Below are 21156 nucleotides of genomic sequence, written 5' to 3'. Positions count from 1 at the left end.
TTTGTATGGGAAAATATAAACTAGTTTTTTCGGATGGATATACTGCATTCCATTCGAAAAACTCGTTCATATGTTCCCATACAAATTCAGTAACCTATACATCTTTATCATGTTCTAAACATATAGTATTTGACAGAATCAGATCTGTAAGATCTTTCACATATGTTATGGTTTTTTGGACGTTGGGAAGGTATAGGGCACATTTGTTAGTCTTTACAACTCTCATAACATAGAGCAAATTAACATAGGTTTTCATGTCCATTACACGTGTCAAATCTGCTTAACGTTTACTTGAATTGCATTACCATTGCACGTTTTACATATATTTTACATGGATTGTCACTGAACTAGCAATAAAGAAAATAATGTATTCCTAAGGCAGATAGTTCATGAAATGGACTGCTTCTATTTGCAATAGGAAACTTATCTGAAATGGCACACTGTGCATTCATTTTGTCTGTCCTTCAAATACTTCATCAAATGTTTACAGTTTAGGAATTGCTAAATTTGAAAGTTCGTGTATCAAGTTTTAAACATATAACAGAAAACTAGAAAAGTTATGAGCTAGTTTATTTTACGTTGTTTATTTTTTATCAAAATACTTTTTAATTTCAGCAAATGAAAATAAAATTCATACACAGCCAGCAGCCTTCAAACAGATACCCAAGTAAGACCGAGCTGTATGCTCTCCAACGCTTATCAACCACCATTATTCTGACATCACCCAACTGTACCCAAAAGAGAAATCACAAAAAAAACAAATCGTTAAGTTCTTAAAACCTATCCTAGGATATACGAATGGAATATGTATTGCTTATAACAAAGATTACCAGTAGGAAATTTATGGAAATACTTTTTGTCTATAAAACCATTAACACTGATTAAAATACCAAACTTTGGAGCGGTACATAAAATGAACACATCTGTATAAATTAGATTATAATCCAAGATGTACTATTATCATAGTATGCAAAGAATATGGGCTAATTGATTCAGAGGGAGAGTACAATTACTTATTTCCAATCACCTTCAGTGTTGTACCTCTTTCGATTGACATTCTGAAGATCTTGTCACTTTTTTTCGGTGGACAAAGGATAGAGAAGTGCCATATGCACACGTTTACGCCTACGTAATATTGCGAACTCATTTAATATTAATAGATCAGGGACATTCTATAGAAGTATGTTTATAACATATATGCAAATATATTCTTCGAGAATCAAACTTGCAAGAGACTTTGTAAAGCTATATAGTCTTAAAGACATATTGTCATGGATGCTATCGTAAATGATCAACTTTTGCTTATATCGGTTTGATGCAACAATGTTAGAAACAGAGCTAAATGCACAATAATGTTTTAATTGTCGTTTTCTCGTTTTGGTTCTATAGCAGGCAGCATCGAATAATAATGATAATAATAATATAAAAATAATTATATTAATTTGAACGACTTTTCATACCAAAACTTTAGAGACAAAACTAAGCACAGTGTAAGAGATTATTTGCTGACTCCTGTACTGACTAGCTATGTGGAAACCAAAACATGTTTTTGCTATTATTCGCACGATAGAGAACATTTGTTTTCTGGGAACAGCACCGTTAGCAAAACCGATCGTATATGTCTCCTTTAGGAAACTGAGTGCTTTTATTTCAGTTTTATTTGCACAGAGGTGGAAATTTTCTTGAATAGCATGTTCAAGCAAATTACTTTGTTATATTGAGCAAGTATATATGAGGTTCGCACACAATCTTGAGCTATATGTGGATTAGGGTATGCAGTCATTTTTCTTAATGTTGTTCCACAGGACATGATATACTACAATGGACGGGCAAGCTGTTGTTGTTTGTTGTTGTAGAAAATGTCATTGACGGCTGGATATATAACCAGCCATCCAGTTCCAATATGTTAAACGGAAAAAACATGTTTTCGCTGGATATAATTTTAAGCCAAATAAAATTAAAAAAACAACCCCAAACCACAAACTCAGTCTTATACAAGCGGTCATTGCACTTTCCAATTTGGGAAGCAAACTGAATGGATCCAAATATACGCTTACCAATATAGCAATGTCAGGTATACTTTTCTTCGAAAAATCGTGCGTGCCAGGTAAACCACGCTACTTTTGAAGCCAACATCTCTTGTATGAGGACAGTCTAAATATTTATGGATAGGATTTAACTACCCATCAACACAATCCGGACTAAATAGTGTGCAGTTAGTTTACGCATCACAGGACGCATAACAAGGTAATAAGGTTGACGTCTTTTGTAATCTCTCTCAACGTGGAGGAGGACATTCACGAGTAGTGAGTGGAGGTATGAACACGAATTTGCTGTGAAACTTAAACTGGAATAGAAAATAGGTTATACAAGTAATGACCATAAACCCTCATACTGAGTCAGAATACAAAATATCATTATGCTGACAAGCACTTGTAAAATAACGAAACTCCTGCCATACACCAGCACCAACAACAAAAGGTGAAGAGATGCAACAATAGATTATTTAATCTTGACTAGCAACAATTTAAATGCACATTCAGAATACATTAGACCCCACAACCTTGTTTTAATATAAAGCGGCAATGAGAATAAAGCAAATTATGAATGTTTCTATTACATGCTATCAACGTTAGGTATGTTTATTTGAAATCCATTGATAAAATACCTCTTCTAAAAACATTATGTTTAAATACACAACCCAATTAATGTTCATTTATTGTAAACACAATAGATACTAAACTGATTGATATCACTGACCTCTCATGTTTTGGGTCTTACCATCCCTAACAAAAATCGAATAGTTTAGAGGATGTTCTATGTTTAGTAACAGTAGCTATTAATTGATCCTGATGATAACATGATACATGTTCATTAATATTCAAATTATACGCAGTGGGTAACGCAATCAAAGTGTGTCAACATTTTCTTATTTTCAGCAATATGCACGTGATGACTAAAACATGTGACACATTATAGTTTACTTGCAGTTTTATTCGAGACTAACCTGCTCCTGAAATGCAGGTTTTGATGATGCTCTTCATGGCGGAGATATAAATACGCACTCACACACAATCATAATAGTGACATGGCAAGTTGAAAAAAGTGCATTGGCCATGGCCACATCACAGTCAACTATCTAAGCGCCTCTTCCTCTGTCACATCACATTTCTTAGAGGTAGGGACCGTGATTATGCACATTCTTGAGTGTTTGTGTGCGTGTGTATTTGTACAAATGCAGTTGCAAGGAACAACTTCACCGTCTACATCTAGAAATATAAAATACCAAATATGGAATTATCTTTCTTAAAAAGAGATGCCTCACTATATATTTATATATTACTGGTACCTGCATGAAACAACCGCTAGTATAGCTTATGTTACAGGCTGGGCGGCTATAGTTCGGTTGACATGAGCTTAGCCTACCATGCACATTGCTCCCTGTGACATATCTAGCCACTGTCTCCTTTGATTTTAATCTCCTCTTCTTAAATTATTATACATGAAGCCGACAGTTTAACTATGTGACTGGAATTATATCATTACTAGTTGATGTGAAAAGTCTATCTATAGCTCCCTCACATCTGTTTCAAAAGTCAGTACCATGCTCTAAGTCAGACAGGTTTTAATCCGATAAGGCTCTACCACTTGCCATGTGACACTTCACATATAAGACACTGCCAGGTCACAGACAGCACAATCTCTTACGTGTCAAGGACCGACACAGAAAATGACAGGTAAAATAAACAATCATATTTCAGAGCTTAATATGTAAATGGAACTATTATTAAGGTTGTCGAAGCCATATAGTTCATTTTGACGTGGAAGACAAAATAATCCTTTGATAGCAATATATCAAACTTTTCTGATTTTATAATGGTTTATATTAATGTCGGGCTGGGGTCGAGTCATTTTTATATCACATATGGTTAGTGATAATATGTATTAAGTTTTGTATATACTATTTTAAGACGTGTATATTATTTTATTATTAGTAGTAGTAGTATTAGTAGTGGTAGTAGTAGTAGTAAGAGTAGTGGTGCTGATATCAGATTTTCTTTCAGAGATTCATTTTTCAATTGGAGTGGTTACTGGAACCTATACGTCTGACCATTATTATTATTAGTAGTAGTAGTAGGAGTAGTAGTAGTAGTAGTAATAGTAGTAGTAGTAGTAGACGCAAATTGTAGCAGACCTTGAATGAAATTCGAAAATGTCCTCTCCATTCTCAAGAAACAGAAAGAGCACAAAAGTAAAATACTGCTTGAAAGAAAGTCTTGACGAGACTCACTAATATGTGAACATTTTAAAAATAGATAAATATGTTTTTTCCTACCTTTAATAACAATATGATATGGTTGTTTTAGATGAAAACTCTATTTATTGTAATGAATATTATATTTCGTTAGCGGTAGCGTACAAAAGGAAAAAGATAACAATAGTATATCTCTTTCATCGATGCACACCTTTTATGTCAGTGCATACTAACATTTTAAATCGGCTTTATTTCGGGATAATTATTAAAAAATCTTTTAGAAAGTTTAATATTCCCACTCACTTCCACCTACAGAAGAAATAGCACACTCTGTTAAGGGCGTTTATATTATATACAGCGGCAGATATGACCAGGAACCCTTGGGCGTGTAACTCGTAAAGTTAAGGAAAAGGACGAAACATTCTTCAGTAGGAATGTTCATACTGAAAAATGAGGCCATCATCATACACAAACAAATGAACATACATACATACATATATACATACATACATTCATACATACATGCATACATACATACATACATACATACATACATACATACATACATAAATACATACATACGTGTCATTCAATGCCAAAAATCACCCAGAGAAGCGGGCATGATGATCTCCAATTTCCATAATAAAACAATTAGGTATCCATTGATACAAAATGATGCCTGGAGGCAATAGGTCGCTAACAAATGCCAATTACGTGTAAATACAACGTCGATGGCAGATAGGGTAACATGCTATTTAACCTGCCGATGCATGAGTTTATAACTGACGGTGTTTATTTCACAGGCTTTAGCTCTTTTATTGCGTATATATTAAAGAAGCTGAAAAGTACTATACATATTTGTTACCTGGGAAATCTGCATCATCGTTAAGGCTTTACATACTTCTGAACGAAACCCTATTGCTGGCTCTTTCTATCGCTACAGAAACGATTTCATGGAAATCAAAGATGGTCACAAGGAAATACTCTTTTGGATTTTGGTGATTTCTTATTCTTATGCCTTGAAAATTGCTAAAGAAAAACTCAAATAATTAAAGATGAATCTTATAATATCTACGCTGGTTGTCCATAATTTGTGTATATGTGCTTGAATGTCAAACCTTTTTCCTGATCCAAAAACAAGCTTTTAGTGTGTAAGTTCAAGTAATACGTACCTAGTCATTAACTGATTCAATTATTCATTGATTTGGAAACGTATTCATACCTGTTGTACCAGATATTTTTAAGCTGTAAAAGAAATTGATTTTATATTATGCTAAACGCACTTTACTTACAGGGACAGTCCTTCTTTTTCTGGGAGCTGTCATCGGAATAAGCATATCTTCAAGCAGTAAGTACATCATACCTAATGTAACAATTATTGAAAATTTGCATGCGCATAGGAAATATGTTCTCTATTACATTTTTTGTACAGTAATGATAGTTGTTAGTTCTTCTCATCATTTGTTGTATACCTAGAAATAATACAAAGGAATACATTTCATACCATCTGGTAAAGATATGCTAATCTGATTCCGGATCAAAACTGTCAAGCATGGTCTTACCTTATCAAATTAGACGAATGCGATGCAATTATCGAGACCTGAAAACAGTAGCCCTTGGAGGGAATGATATTGATATGCGCATAGCTTCATTATTCCCACGCCAACAAAATTCCGACACTTTGTATGGCAACGTTGTTGAGTAGAGATCGCAGGCCGCCTTTCAGCCCAACATTGTCTGGATCAAGTATGAAGACTGAAATATCTTGCAATCCGCATCAGTAAGCAAAGCCTACGAAATACATGAGAACTATCAAGGGCATGTATCCACAAAATGTACGTGGCCTTGGAGGATTAGAATAACTGAAAATAACATCTACTGATTCTAAATCAATCACCCATGATAATCAAATTACAAATTTTAGCAAGGTTTTGTAGCAAAACTATAAAGTGACTAAAATCGTATCATGTGACACAGATAAAAGAGTTTACAATACCTGAAAGGAAACTTTTATAATATAAAGTTTAAGTTTCTATGCATATTTATTAGTCACATAACAGTCCAATTACATGCAGAGAAAACAACTAAGTTCCGTGATCTCTGGAAAGATATATTTGTGTAAAAATGGTCACGTATGCTTTTGCTAAGGTTTCCTAAAAGCTTCATACTGTCCATGACCGAGCCAGAATCTTACCCTTAAATTCCGAATATAGAAATTCAATACCTGTCGTTTTCTAATTCCATATTACCATGCTCTAAATCTGATCAAACTGCTGTTCTCTCAGTGTTGCCTCATTAAAACAGAGAGAGAGAGCTTGAATAACTGCCGTTGGCTCAATTGGCGAAGAAATAAATGGAAGCAAGTGTCATTCACATTAACATGTGCATCATCACGTTCTAACATAAAACCCTTTCCCGCTGTAAAAAAACTGTCCTAATAGTTACATCATTCCCGTGTCGAATCTCCATCCCATCCACTCACAGTATCAGGCTAGATACGGATAAAACCGGACATCATATCTAAACTTTTATATGTTATTCAGTTGGTTGATACGTTCCATGACGAAGTGTGACCTCTGCACAATTCCAAACAGATATAGCGGTCTACAGCTCCCATAGGTCGAACAACTCTTGCTATTAAAAGTTATTATAGTAACTGTTGCTATATATGCTTAGTTCATACATATGATATGCATGCATATATTAGAAGTTTTGAAAAAAAATGAACGTTGGCTAAGACTTGCAATGACGTTCGTAACAGAAGGTTTCAATATTTAGCAATTTCTTTTTTGAGTTACCCTCTGCGATCTTATTACTTTGTCTCAAAATTGGTAAACGACAAAATATTATTATAGTGGTCCGATCTCGATTTTCTAGATCAGGTCTTGTCGTTATCATAAAATCCAGATCATGACTCAAAGCATCATGCCTCGTAATGATCCGAATATGCTAACACCTCGACAAAGTCTACTCGTATATATACAGAGAGAGAGAGAGAGAGAGAGAGAGAGAGAGATGATACGCATTGGGTAAATATTCTCGTTTGTTTTCCTAACATAGTACAACACAGCTTTATGAATCCGCTTTTCACTGCGTGTGATTGCTAGCGATTTGACACATGTTGGCTAATTCCTTGTTGTTGTTGTTGTTGTTTTAGGGTTTAACGCCATTTTTCAGCACACGATAGGCTATAAATGGCGGCCAGTATTAATGGTGGAGGAAGAACCCGAGAAATCCCCGGAAAGAACCACCTACCCTCGAGAAGCTACTGGCAAGCTTTCTCACATACCCACATTAGCCGAATCCGAGACTCGAACCCACGCAGACAGAGGTGAGATGGCAGTGATCCGTAACGGAGAGCGCTTTAGACCACTCGGCCACTCGGGGCGGCTAATTCCTTGTATTTCGTGATAATATAGATAATATCTTATCTGGGTAAAGGAAACGACCACATTTCTTCAAAGAGTTGTGTTTGCAACCTATGGCTAAACATTATCGCCAAGGCTTTTGAACATGCGCTTCGGGTGATGAAAGTCTCTATATGCTGTGCAGAAAACTATAAGTCATTGGTTCATTACACCAGAAAGGAACAACTTATATATTCATGTTCACCTTTTGTGTTCAAAGATAATATTTTGAAACAGTGATTAAAGCATACTTATGTTCTCCTGCTTTTCCTGTTTGTTATTATAGTATAATTATTTCTATTTATATTAATTGAATATCATATTTCAAAGGATTAATGAAGCCACAAAGCCTTACAATCAATTGAAATGTATTCATCGTTTGCTAATGTTGTTAATATAGTGCTATTGATATCAAGTTTCATGACATCAAATATACTGTAAGAAAAGATCATTTCAATATCAGATCAGGATGGTAGCGTTAGACATATATGTCACAGGAAATGCACAAGCTATATTTGTTTCTAAATAATGCATCTGCACGAAGTTGTATTTTGCCAGAGTAAAATTAGGGTGGCCCTTATTTGCTAACCCGCAACGTGAATAGTTAGTACATTATTATTAATCGGTACTGATAGAACCCTGCTGGAATCGAAGTTCTTGGACATACATATTCTTACAGAATTTAACATCACGCAAATCCAAGGTAATTAGAAATGTTCATACGTATCGCCTGTATCACCTATAAAAGTGTATCTGCAAGGATTAACATTGTTATAGTCAGACCAATACAATCATTATTGACTCTGATAGCTAGCTCTCTCTCTATCTATCTTTATATATATATATATATATATATATATATATATATATATATGTGTGTGTGTGTGTGTGTGTGTGTGTGTGTGTGTGTGTGTGTGTGCGTGTTGTTTTGGGTTTAACGCCATTTCTCAGCGCAAGATAGATAATACATGGTTGTCAATATAACCTGCTGAGGTAGAACCAGGAAAAACCCGGTTAGAACCACCACCAACCCACGGGAAGCCCAATGAGAACTTACTGGCAAGCCTTCTCACATTTCCACATTAGCCAAGATAGATATTGTTTGAAAATAATTATTAAAACGACTATACCAATACGTTCACAAACTCACACACCAACTCATACAAACAGATTATATATATAAATAAATATATATATATATATATATATATATATATATATATATATATATATATATATATATATATATATATATTCATCTTTCAGAGGCATATAGAATGTGCTATAACTGCGTTGGTGCTGCATCTGCTACTAGCTGCGATAAAATTACAAGATGCAGCGACCAACAGGTAAGTTTACTATTTCAATAATTCTTTTGAAAGTTCTGTTCACGTCAGCGATTAACAAACAATGGCAATGTCATTATCTTTTGGCATTAGTAATTACCTTAACACCACCATGATTCCTTTCCTCTATGTTCAATGTAAGCAACATTCTTAATGTATTTATTTGGTCGACAAAGCAAAACACCATTAGCAAACAATTAATCTTGAATACAATTCTGAAACAATCTTCATCCATATTATATCCCAACATCTTAATCTATAATAAACATTGTATTTCGTATATTCTATATATTTATCATGTAAATTACACGATTCTGTCCAGACAAGGCACCCGTTCGAGACTGGTTTTAAATGTATAGTTTCAAAGAGAGAAAGTATTTTAACGACTTCAAATGTGATTGACCTTATTGTTAACACCATTTTGTTGTCAGTAATGTTTTGCTGTCGTTACAGATGATTTGATGGCCGGCTTAATAAAGACATCTAATTAGCATATGAAACAAATCTTTCTTAACTCGTTACGGGCTTTTTAAGTAATTATCATCAAATCAATTTATGCTAAAAGGATGTTAGAGGGAGATCGATTACAGATTACCTGAGAGTTTGTTTCAAGATGATAGCAAATTTAAAAAATAAAACAATACACACATATGCAAACGATTTCACCTGTATACAGTAAGGTTTGGTTTCGCACTGGAAACGGACGACTCACCAAACTCACCCAACCTACTCCCAGCTGTCAGTGTATCATTTTTTTCAGGGTTGGTAGAAACTTATACCTTTATTTAACGAAGGAAAAACGAAGGAAATCTACCTAACGATTACTAAAACGCATGACCACCACACCCGAATTTTATGAAGCATACGTTGCATTGGACATAAGAGTCAAGTACCGTTTGTAAGACCAAATTTGTCTTTTAATAGATTCTTAGTTTTGGAAACAATATAGAGAAGAAAAGACTCGTTAGTCATGGTGAGAGACCATACTGACTTTATCTCCAAACGGCTAACACAAAAACCGACAAATATGAGAAAGATCACCCCGTCATCATGTAAGACGATTGTTCACGGTTGTTTGGATGCATACCAAAGGCCCAAGTACACGGTATGCTTTGTAATTGATAGATATTAAAGATAGAAGCTGTGTGGCACAATTATGCTTGCTTAGAAAATCATGACACGTTAAGTCCAAAAATGACTTTGTACGGAAAGCGATGCAATGACCGTCATTGATCTATGTTTTGTATTTGTTACAGGAATGCTTTGAGGAAAAAGTCATTACTAGCCTAAATACCCATTATAACTCTGGTTGTAGGTCAAACACAGTAAGTATACAGTACTTTCATTTATTTATTAATGCTTTTAACGAATGCGTTTGTAAATTATGAACGCATACTTAAATTTCCCTCAATGACTCATTTTCCGGCCTGTGCTAAGCTATCTGTCTCTAGCTCTCTTATTCTTTAAGATTTCATTATATTGTTTCAGTACAGTAAGAAGACGACACATACTTATAATAATAAGTACAACAAGAACAACATTAGTTAAGCCTGGCACTTGGAGCTCAATGTAACTGACCATTGAAACTGATAGAAATAATAGCCTCAATGGAAATTTGACATAATGGGGCAGCACAAGAGGAACTGAACAGTGGTTGACCTCAATAGCCGGATCATTGTAGTAGTGATCGAATTGGCCTCAATACGCTTTACTGTATGGAGGTATGTAAAATGTTTTCACGGGGACAAGTAAATTTATCTAGACAAACAAGGTATAGGGACAATGTTAATTTAACAAGGTGGGGCAGCATAGAGTCAGAGGGAAATAAACACGTGTGACCTGATGTCACTGGACACTAGGGAAATATGACAACAGTCTTGCAAGTGACTGACATCAATTGGGCAGTGAATTAGTAACGGTGTTTGAGTTGACCTCAATACGCGGTACTGTAGGTGGTTATGTACGTAGGTAAAATGGATTTATAGAGACACTGTCTTTTACAGGGACAAACAAAACAAAGACATACAAAAATAAACAAATGAAACAAACACAAACAACAAACAAATAAATAAAGAACAAACATATAAAGTTTAATACAATATGAAGAAGAATATTGAGGGGTAAAAGTGAAAGAGTATTTATTATCAAGGCAAGTGGGTGCCCCTGAAAAAGGGATGTTTGGTGTTCTTATCTTTTGTAAATATCCTATAGAGATACATTGGTACATAATTATAGCCTCAATGTCTGGAGAATGAGTACGAAACAAAACCTGGTATATATTTATATATTCAACTTCTTGAAAACTCCTATAGAAAACCTAGTTTATATGCATAGCTACAACTTGTGGGAAATCCTATGATTCACTAAATCAACATTTAGTTGATCAGATGTCATTCCTCTGATGAAGGCGGTGTAATAAGGTTGAAAGCTAAGGCATCATGGATTAGCTTGCTGCAGAGAGATACCTATTGATGTTCATTAAGCATAAATGGTTGTAGTAGGTAATAATATTCATTGAATAGTCGATATTTGATGTTGTACAGGCTAGAAAGAAGTTGCAGATACTGACTGGACCACACTGTACATATAATGAACGAGCGAATACTCTAATGATGCAATTAATGAATACATCAGCAGCAATGATGATCATCAAGACTAACTTAATTAAAGAAATACTTTCAGTTCTATAATATATGAAAACACCAGGGTCATGTTTCGTAAGAATCTGAAATATTTAAAGGATAAAGAATTTAAGCGATTGGCGCGACATTGTGAGTTTTGCGGAACAAACTTCACATGCAAAGATACAAAAGCTATGGGGGGCCCCGAGTGGCCGAGTGGTCTAAAGCGCTCTCCGTTACGGATCACTGCCATCTCACCTGTCTGTGTGGGTTCGAGTCTCGGGTTCGGCTAATGTCAGTATGTGAAAAAGCTTGCCAGTAGCTTCTCGTGGGTCGGTGGTTGTTTCCGGGATTTTTCCGGGTTCTTTCTCCACCATTAATACTGGCCGCCATGTATAGCCTATCGTGTGCTGAAAATGGCGTTAAACCCTACAACAACAACAACATAAACTATGGAGTCAATATACATCAGTATGTTGTCCTTATAAATGTGTGCAGTGATTTGACCAAATAATAGAATGGAGGAAAATTATATTCAGACACGAAACGCTATTTTACGGTTATCCTCACTCTATGCTACCTGGGGAAAAGGGTGTTTAAAACCAATTGCCTAGAGTTTGGAAATTGCAATCACAGATGAAGCGGTTTATACAGCACAAAGGCCATACAATCAAATACTATCTAAAGAAAGTTTTTCTACAATCCTATATATTCAATGTGAAGTACATAAATTGAAAATTACGCATACCCTTAATCGACAAGACAGATGATTATTTCTGTTACAGAATGCAATTTTTAAATATATTAGATGTTCAATGGCAAATTGCGCATAATCAGTTCACAGGTATTTGCCTTGGACAATATGAACTCTGTTGGAAAACATACAATTGCGAATGCTGCAAATCGCATTTGCTCGAGTTACGTCTAGGTCTACATCCTCTACCATGCATTAATTATGGTAAAGGAGTAAAGTGTCATGCATTCGCTTTGCCGGACATGTGCATCTGTTCGCGAGTATTATCAATCGTGATGGTGAAGATTCATCAACTCACTTATCACCGAAGGATATGATTCTAGAAACGCTACAACATTAACACTGTCCACAAAAACCTACAGAAGCCAATCGATGCGGTTTCGGTGGTGGAGTAAGTACAACTGCATCAAGATATTTTCCGTCTGTCCCTTATATCCCAATATGCCTACCGTCAATCCGTTCAGGCAACGCGCTAGAGAGCTGGATACAAATACCGTGGTGTATGCGACAAGCTAATATATTTGAGTTATAAGGGCTTTAGTTAAGCAGAGTTAGTTGGAACGGATGACTTACGACTGGTTGTTATAGCAACGTTAAGTGTACAACTACTACAACGATCTACGTGTGAACAATATATAAAAGTGCCAAGAGGTAAAACAAAGGATGACATATTTGAGTTATTAGGACTCTTGTTCAAGAAGCGTCAGACTGAGACTGCTTCGTGAAACTGCAGCACGCTTAAATATCAAAATTCCTCTAGCCAACCTGTCGGAAATTGTAAGTTTATTCTATGATGAATGAAAGTATCGACACATCATAACCACTATCTGAGGCAACTTAATATTTTCGTAAATGAGTCCAACTGCGTCAGTTTCAGTTACGAAAAAACGTCATGGCGATTATGAAGATTATCATGTGATTGTTCCGAGTGCTTAATCGTCAAGCAAAAGCACAAGAAAAAATGTATCAAAAGTGTTTCCATGAATCATCTAGATCTTCACAGCGCCCATGAACCTCTGGATTTAAATCATAGAGAATGGACTCTGGATAGATGCTTGCAAGTTCAAATACATACTTCCCTAAACATACCATCTGCGGCTCGAGTTACACACCAGCGCCAATGTATGTCCCGTTGTGGTCGGTAATGAAATATGAAGACAGCAAATTTGTTAAATGGACGCTCTCATCCCGCGAGTGGCAACACAGATCAACCGCGGATATAACAGGAATATTTGAAAGAAATCAATTTTCTTGAAAGATTTTCTGGAGCAGGTTATTATGGATGTACTTGTAAAGATTGAAGAACTTAACCCTACTATCGCTGTGACAGTGTACGCTTGGAACAATGGTTCTTAATGCCATTGAACTATATTTACATGTACTAGACATGCAATATGTATGGTTCAGAGTCACTATTTCATTACATTTGGAAAAGAAATCTTTCCCAAATTCATAACCAACAACGCAAACACAATTGGAATATTTCCCGTGCAGTCGTTGACTGCATTTATTTCCCATGCATCAGCTTCCTGATGGTAAATGTTTTTACTATGGTAAAATTTAACGCAGAGCCGCATTGTACCAGTATGCCAGAACCTGACAAAACTGTTTTGAAATTCACTGCGGTGCAATTTTTATTGAAAGTTCTATATGTTATATAAGTGGAATTTTTGAACATTCCCGTTGGAAGTTCTGTTTCAGAAACCAAAGTTTCAAAGGACAACACAGATGTTAAGTTGAACACATCGAAAGTTGATAAACAAATCCCATGTGTGTTTCGCTACAATATATTGAGATGTCAAAGAGGAACTGAAACACCATTATTGCATCATTACCAGAACTCGGTTGAGGTGTTTCTTAAATCGCTTAAGGTTTGCACGAAGACCGCAGACACCATAATGACTTATGATAACATATAAAAGTTTTCTGTGAACACTCATTTCTGGAATTGAGATTGCACTTCCACCGATGAAAATGTTCAGGATTATTGCCACAAAACGTTCTCAAGCGAAGATCCCCCGCATGTGGGAAGCCAGAATTGTCAGCCTGGATTCGACAACAGGTTATGGAACTCAGTGGGTTGCGTACAAAAGAACGCATCAACAAAAGTTCTTTTTTGATTCGTTGGTGCTTGAACCTCCAGCTGAAGCTGTTTGTTGATTATTTAATCCGCGTGGTGAACTATGGCCACATACATACATGCATACATATATACGTGCATGCATGCATACATACATACATACATACATACATACATACATACAATATTGTTATAACCTTACATAGACCGACTAATATGTAGATATCTTATTGTGGAAGCGTTGCATGCACTTGAAGCCGTCTCGGAATGATAAAATTGGTAACTGGAAACGCCCAATCGCTGATATATTTAGAGAATTATACTTTTTTCAAAATCTTGCAAAAATCTTGTACAGAGCTGAATTCAAAGCCCCCACTCTGACATCTTTCCGAATGTTTGGACATTAGAGAAAAATTTTCATCTGAAAAGGTATTAGACTCCCTCCTCAATCCAAACAAAACACGAATGGACCGAACATACGAACGAAACCCATAAAGACAATGTATTTAAGTAGTTACTCCTTAAGCAGGAAAATAACCAACTCACACTAAAGTCATTTAAATTCTCGTATTCATCATATCTAATTGATAAACGTTATACTCCAAATCAGAGACGAATGAGCCGCATTTAATCACTTATTGTAACTCTCCATTTGCATATGTTGCTCCTTAATGAACGCCAATAAAGAAAACAAATCCATATGAAATAAACAAAAACAGTCGTCTGATTTGATCGTTTGTGTTTGTTCTTGACACTGGGTATATATTACTTGTAATTGTCCATAGATTACGGAACATTGTAATGAAAATATAATATTTTTACTTTTTACTTAATCTGTGATTGATACATGCACGGGAAAAAAAGACCTGAAAGGAGATATAAGTTAACATCCGCAGCATAAATATTCTCTTTTCGTGAAACCGGAATTACACGAGGAAACAAAGCGAATAAAATACATGTTAAAATGTGGAAGGGAAGATTAAGTTCCTTCTTAGTGAAAAGTGCTATACGAGAAGAAAACTGATGGAGTAAAAATATCGAAATGGAGCGTTCTTTTTTGCTATTTTTTTACAATCATATGGCACACATTAGAGATTCGGTAAAAAGTGACAATTTAAGGTACTTGAAGATGTTTTGTTAATATGTGTAACCTTGAAGGATTCGCTAACAATGTATTAAACAGTAATATTTCAATTTGTTTTCTGTTTTTAATTGCGAGTCGACTTGGTTTATCTTAGCTACCGTAGGACATCTTGTGTTTCCTTGTAATGTGTTGCAGGACAAAAACCAAATCGATTCTAGATCCAGTGGAAACACCGTACACAATGTATACTAATGAACAAAATGTACGTTATTGAAATAAGCGATTATCGACACTATCACCATGAATATTAAGGTAACAATGAAATGGATAAAATGTACAACAAAAAATTTGCTCTAAAAATGATCCGCGTTACGCACCATAACACAACTAAAAAGACGAAACAAAATTCATGAATATATAAAACAGAAAAATACATTCACCAAAGGACATGCTATCGCAATGCTGTGAACATTTTGTTACAGAAACGGGTACCGTCCAGATAACAAAATTTATTATAAAAATAAGTATTCTTCATATAACCATACGTTCTGAAAATCTAAATTCACAATTCAGTGTCCTATTTCACTGTTATTAATTCACATTCATGGAATGAGCTCTTGATCCTCTTTCTCGGTAACGGCACAATAAATCCACAAATATTGCTACCATTCTGCCAGATATGTCATCATGCTGCCAGACTACCGGCTATGTTGTCACGCTACCAGCTTTGCTGCTACACTAACGGCAATGCTGCCAAATTTCCGTCATTTTAATGCTACAATGTCAGGCCTTCTCTACACCATTCCTGTGTTGCCATGCTGCGAGCCCCATCAGCTATAAATAGGGAAAACTGGCTAGTGTATTATATAGAATCAACATTTTGTTTTAGTTAATCATAAAATATACACATACCTTGAATCATAAACATCATATAAAATACACCGATAATTATTGCAAAAGTCCATTAGAATACATACCAATATTTAAGTTTCTACTTTAATATAAAGCCAGTAACAGTAAACTACATCAAAAAGACTATTTTCCGAACACTGGAATACCAATTATCAACAATTAAAGGTAAAATGGTACGTCCATATAAGACATTTAAGGTATCAATATAATTACAAAGAGAACGTCGTTAAGTAAACTACTACATGCCCCTATGGATTTAGTAAATTGTCTAATGTAGACACCTCTGAAACGATCTCAGCGATCACTATATCTGCGCATAGATTACGCATCATATCAATAATAAAACACGTGACAGACCCAAGGGTTAATTACCTGTGCATCTCATGAAATATGGGTATTTCGCTGCGAAAGATCTAAACTGAGTTACAACCATGATCGCGTTACTGTTAGTTAAAGTAAAATATAAAACTATTCGTTATAACGCTTTACCCGTCAACGAAATAAATTACACATAACCATTCTAAGGCATCACCAAATTCTTTTAAATTGCCTAATTTCATGACATAATGGTCCAGCACTATTTCATTTAAAAATCACAGAAACTCTTGTCAACATAGTGAGACACCGTGCATTTTGTCAAAATATAGTGAAAACATTTTATTAAGCTTTACAATAAACACAAGTCAGTTATTTATTATTATTATTATTATTATTATTATTATTATTATTATTATTATTATTATCATCACTATTATTATTGTAGTTATGTCAAGCGGGCCAGACCATCCAAAATGGTACAACAGGAGAGTTGACTGCATGCAGCAAGTGTTGCGATACTGATTTTTGCAACGTTGGGTTGTGTGGTGGAGGTAAAAATGTTATTCTCGAGTAGGTATTTGTATAAGGGTAAATTTCATGCCACCGAGACAATGGTCTCACAATGAAAGCGTTAGAAGAAGAGAAGGAGGAAGAAGAAAAAGTAGTATAACAAAAATATCAATTACACCAGGGATGACGTAAATCCATTAAATCACAACCTTTGGCATTTTTTCCATTCTGTATGACAATAATTTGAGGTATTTTCTTTAATCATAAAAAATAGCGGATAATTCTAATTTTCGCGTGTCTGTCTTAGACAATTATAAATTATTCAATAATTCTAATTTAAAACATGACGAAATTTGTTTGGGTGATGCCAATACTATCAATGTGAATAAATGTATGCAAGCGTCTATACATACATGCATACATACATACATACATACATACATACATACATACATACATACATACATACATCTAACATACATACATACATATATACATACATACATCTAACATACATACATACATACATACATACATACATACATACATACATACATACATACATACATACATACATACACACATACATACATACATACATACATACTTAACATGGGGAAATAGAACATGGGAAATACAGGACTGGCACGTGGGCGGCAATGGGGAAAATGCATTACAGAGCCCACTGGGCAACTCTAGACTCAAGGGGAATTGAACATGCGGAAACTGAACGTGGAAAATAAAGGACCGGCACTAGGGCGACAATGGGAAAATACATGACAGACCCCTAGGGCAACTCTAGCCTCAAGGGGAATTGAACTTGGGAAATTTTAACATGGATGGGACTATAGAGGGACAAAAAGTATTGGGACTGTCTAGGGACAATAGAACAATGCATGCTTGGGAAGGTAACGTCACGGCACTGACGATGAGCAACAATGCAACAAGGGCTGACCTCAATCGGGACTAAAGGGTGGGGAAAAAAGAAGCCAGTCCAGAAGTAGGTTTTGGCCGTGGCAAAGGCTTGAGACAGTGAAAGAGATTACGTTCCGTTCCTAAATTTATACGATCCACACAAGGGAAGGAGAAAATCAAACCCACAATTTTATATCAACAAAACCCAAAATCTACTATTCACACACGGGAAGAAGCAAAAACATAACCAAAATATACTATCCACACACGGGAAGAAGCGACACAAATCTACTGTCCACACACGCATAGAAGCAAAATCCACACACTAATCTGCTATGCACACACGCGAAAAAGCAAAACAAGTCAAAATCCACTATCTGCACACGCAAAAAAGCATAAACATAACCAAAATATACAATCCACATACGGGAAGAAGGAAAAAACAAAACACTAATCTACTCTCCACACATGGGAAGAAGCCAAAACAGACCCATATTATACTATCCACACACGCGAACAAGCAGAACCAAACACCAATCTACTATCCACAACGCGGAGAAGCAAAAACTAAACACTAATGAACTATCCACACATTCGAAAAAGCCAAAAACAAACCCAAATTATGATATCCACGCACGCGAAGAAGCAATAACTAACCCTTACTATACTATTCACAAAACCAAAATATACCATCGAAACACAAAATCTACTATCCACACAAACGTGCGGAAATGCTTACAATCTGCAGGCTTCGCTACCAGGCTTTTCCTGACACGATGTAACTTCACGTCAGCTTCGTTCAACTTGGCCAGCCTTGAGCACACCTTCATAGGTGGATGAGTCAACAATGGATGGTCAAACTACTCCGTTTTGATGGTTCAAGTGCGGACGCGATCGAAAACATCCCTATACGGTTTAGAGTTAGAACGCTTAATTCGTTTGATTTGAGGGTTCGAGAGAAGAAAATGGCATGGTTCAAGATATAAATGGCAACAAAAAAAGACAAAAACAGACGCATTTGCTTGTCAAAAACACAACATTTTGTATTAAAATAACTAACAATCAACAATTAACACATCTTTAAATTAACAATTCATTACAACAATAAACATTTTTCAATTAACTATCTATTTTGGACAAGGTTGACAACGTTGTGAACTGAAGTTAGACTTCCACTGTTGGAAGTCATTGAGTCATTGATGTACACTACGTTTCCAAATGATAGCCATAATGGTCACAAAACTATTGATCTACTTTCTCATAGTTTCTAGAAAAAGTCACTAATTGTTCTAAAGAATAGAAAAGACTGCGTTGATGCAGAAAATACACATAATATTGTCCACACACCAATGAATCTGTACCTTGTAATTTGACATTATTGAATCGTGTCGTCTGGGCATTTCTTCTCATAAAGTCAATGATATTGTCTTACAAAGGGGGCAATACATACGAATCAAAAAACTCCACACGATCATCGTGGGGAAAGTAGAAGGATGCCCAGTGGGTTCCTGGGAGATGACTGACGTTTGTGTTGATGACATAAGCTTGGTGGTCTTGAGGTTGGCGATGAGGTAGTTCATCTCTTGCACATACGACAGGATTCCAGGACGAAGTGTACGAACTGTGTTTCAGAACGTAATAAAGTTCCAAGGTATCCATTTTTGTGGGGTTTTTTTCTTCACATGTGATGATTAGTCATCAATTCAATTCTGATTTTCCCTTTAAATTTGTCTGACAAGTAACCGTTTCCTCGTTTTGTCTCTGCCCTCTGAGCCAAGAGAGCTTCGATGTGACAAATCTCTAGAGTCGTTAATGAAGGACAAGAATGTTCACGCAAGCCTTTATACTACTGATGCAAGACGGCTTTTTCCGAGATGAAACTCCAAGCTATTTCCAAATGCTCGTCCAATGTTTCTTCTTGACTCAGCATCAGACATTTATCGTGTTGAATTTGACTGGGATGATCGTTTTGACATCCATAGCAATCTTTTTTTTCAGTTCCGTAAATTGTTCTGCCCAATGTCTGGCAAAACAGGAGACTAAATGCTGTTCTTGTTCTGGCCATCTGGACTTTATTAGGAAGTCCATTTCGTCTTTGTCTTGCGGTTCTACTTCCATTGTTACTTCACATTCCATGTCCAAAGATTCTCTATGTAAAGAGGGATAACAGTCTTCCATGGCTTGTAATAGTCTAGAATGACTTCTCTCAAACTGTTGATTCATATGGTATTATCGAATTCGATATACAGGATGATGTTCGCCATCTGTGGTAGAGCTTCTACAAACTGAAGTTCCACACGCAATCGACAAGATTGTATAGGGTGGAAATGTCCTGATCTGGAGTGAAATCAAAAGCCCACAAAGTGTAACCTCCTGTATAATCATCGTATAAAATGCCGTAACTGGTGTTGGTCACTAACTGTCCCGTGGCTTCGTACAGGGACAAGTGAGACCTCAAGTAATTCTTCTGGGTAAAGTTAGGTTCTAAAGGTCTGGTACACAAGGCCTTGTCATCGCGACTGACTTCGGTTTTGGACACTCTGTAGTGCTTAAACTAGAATGGAATTTGATCGTGGGCTCCGTTGAGTGCTGCATTGCTCACGATGCCAACTATTAAACGTTTGAGTAACTGACCATGGAACAGATGCACTTCGATCTTGGATCGGAGCCCAAAGGCAATAGTGAAAGGTTTCACTTCCACGCAGAGTATCAGATACTTGGCGGTCGCTCTGCTCAAAGTGTGACTAATGTCGTTTCCCACTTTAGGTAACACTTCCACACGACTCACGTAGAGCCTGGCTTCTTGGATGATGGTTTTGTATTCGTTAGCAAGGAATGCCATACTGCTTCGATTCAGTCCCAGGTGGATATCCACACCGTACACTAAATACTTCTCTTGCAACCAAATATCCAAATGCAAACGATCCATCAGTTCTAAACTTCGTCCTTGCAGG

The 21156-nt window shown here is 36.0% G+C and overlaps 1 protein-coding gene across 1 annotated transcript in view; it reads left to right on the top strand.

The window, feature by feature from the left end:
* Positions 1-3651: 3651 nt before the first annotated feature.
* Positions 3652-21156, top strand: part of LOC149793820 (hemicentin-2-like) — a 69604-nt gene continuing 52099 nt past the window's right edge. Inside the window, exons 1-5 of the mRNA XM_089966469.1 lie at positions 3652-3737; positions 5550-5603; positions 8929-9011; positions 10265-10333; positions 17223-17328. Coding sequence (XP_089822595.1) covers positions 3731-3737; positions 5550-5603; positions 8929-9011; positions 10265-10333; positions 17223-17328 — 319 coding nt within the window. The 5' untranslated portion in view covers positions 3652-3730. The remainder of the gene's footprint in view (positions 3738-5549; positions 5604-8928; positions 9012-10264; positions 10334-17222; positions 17329-21156) is intronic.

The sequence above is a fragment of the Sinohyriopsis cumingii genome, chromosome 8 (assembly GCF_028554795.1).
Source record: "Sinohyriopsis cumingii isolate HCF-2022 chromosome 8, ASM2855479v2, whole genome shotgun sequence".
In the NCBI taxonomy this organism is placed as follows: domain Eukaryota; kingdom Metazoa; phylum Mollusca; class Bivalvia; order Unionida; family Unionidae; genus Sinohyriopsis; species Sinohyriopsis cumingii.
The sequence above is the reverse complement of the archived record's forward strand: the minus strand, read 5'-3'. Positions and strand labels throughout refer to the sequence as shown.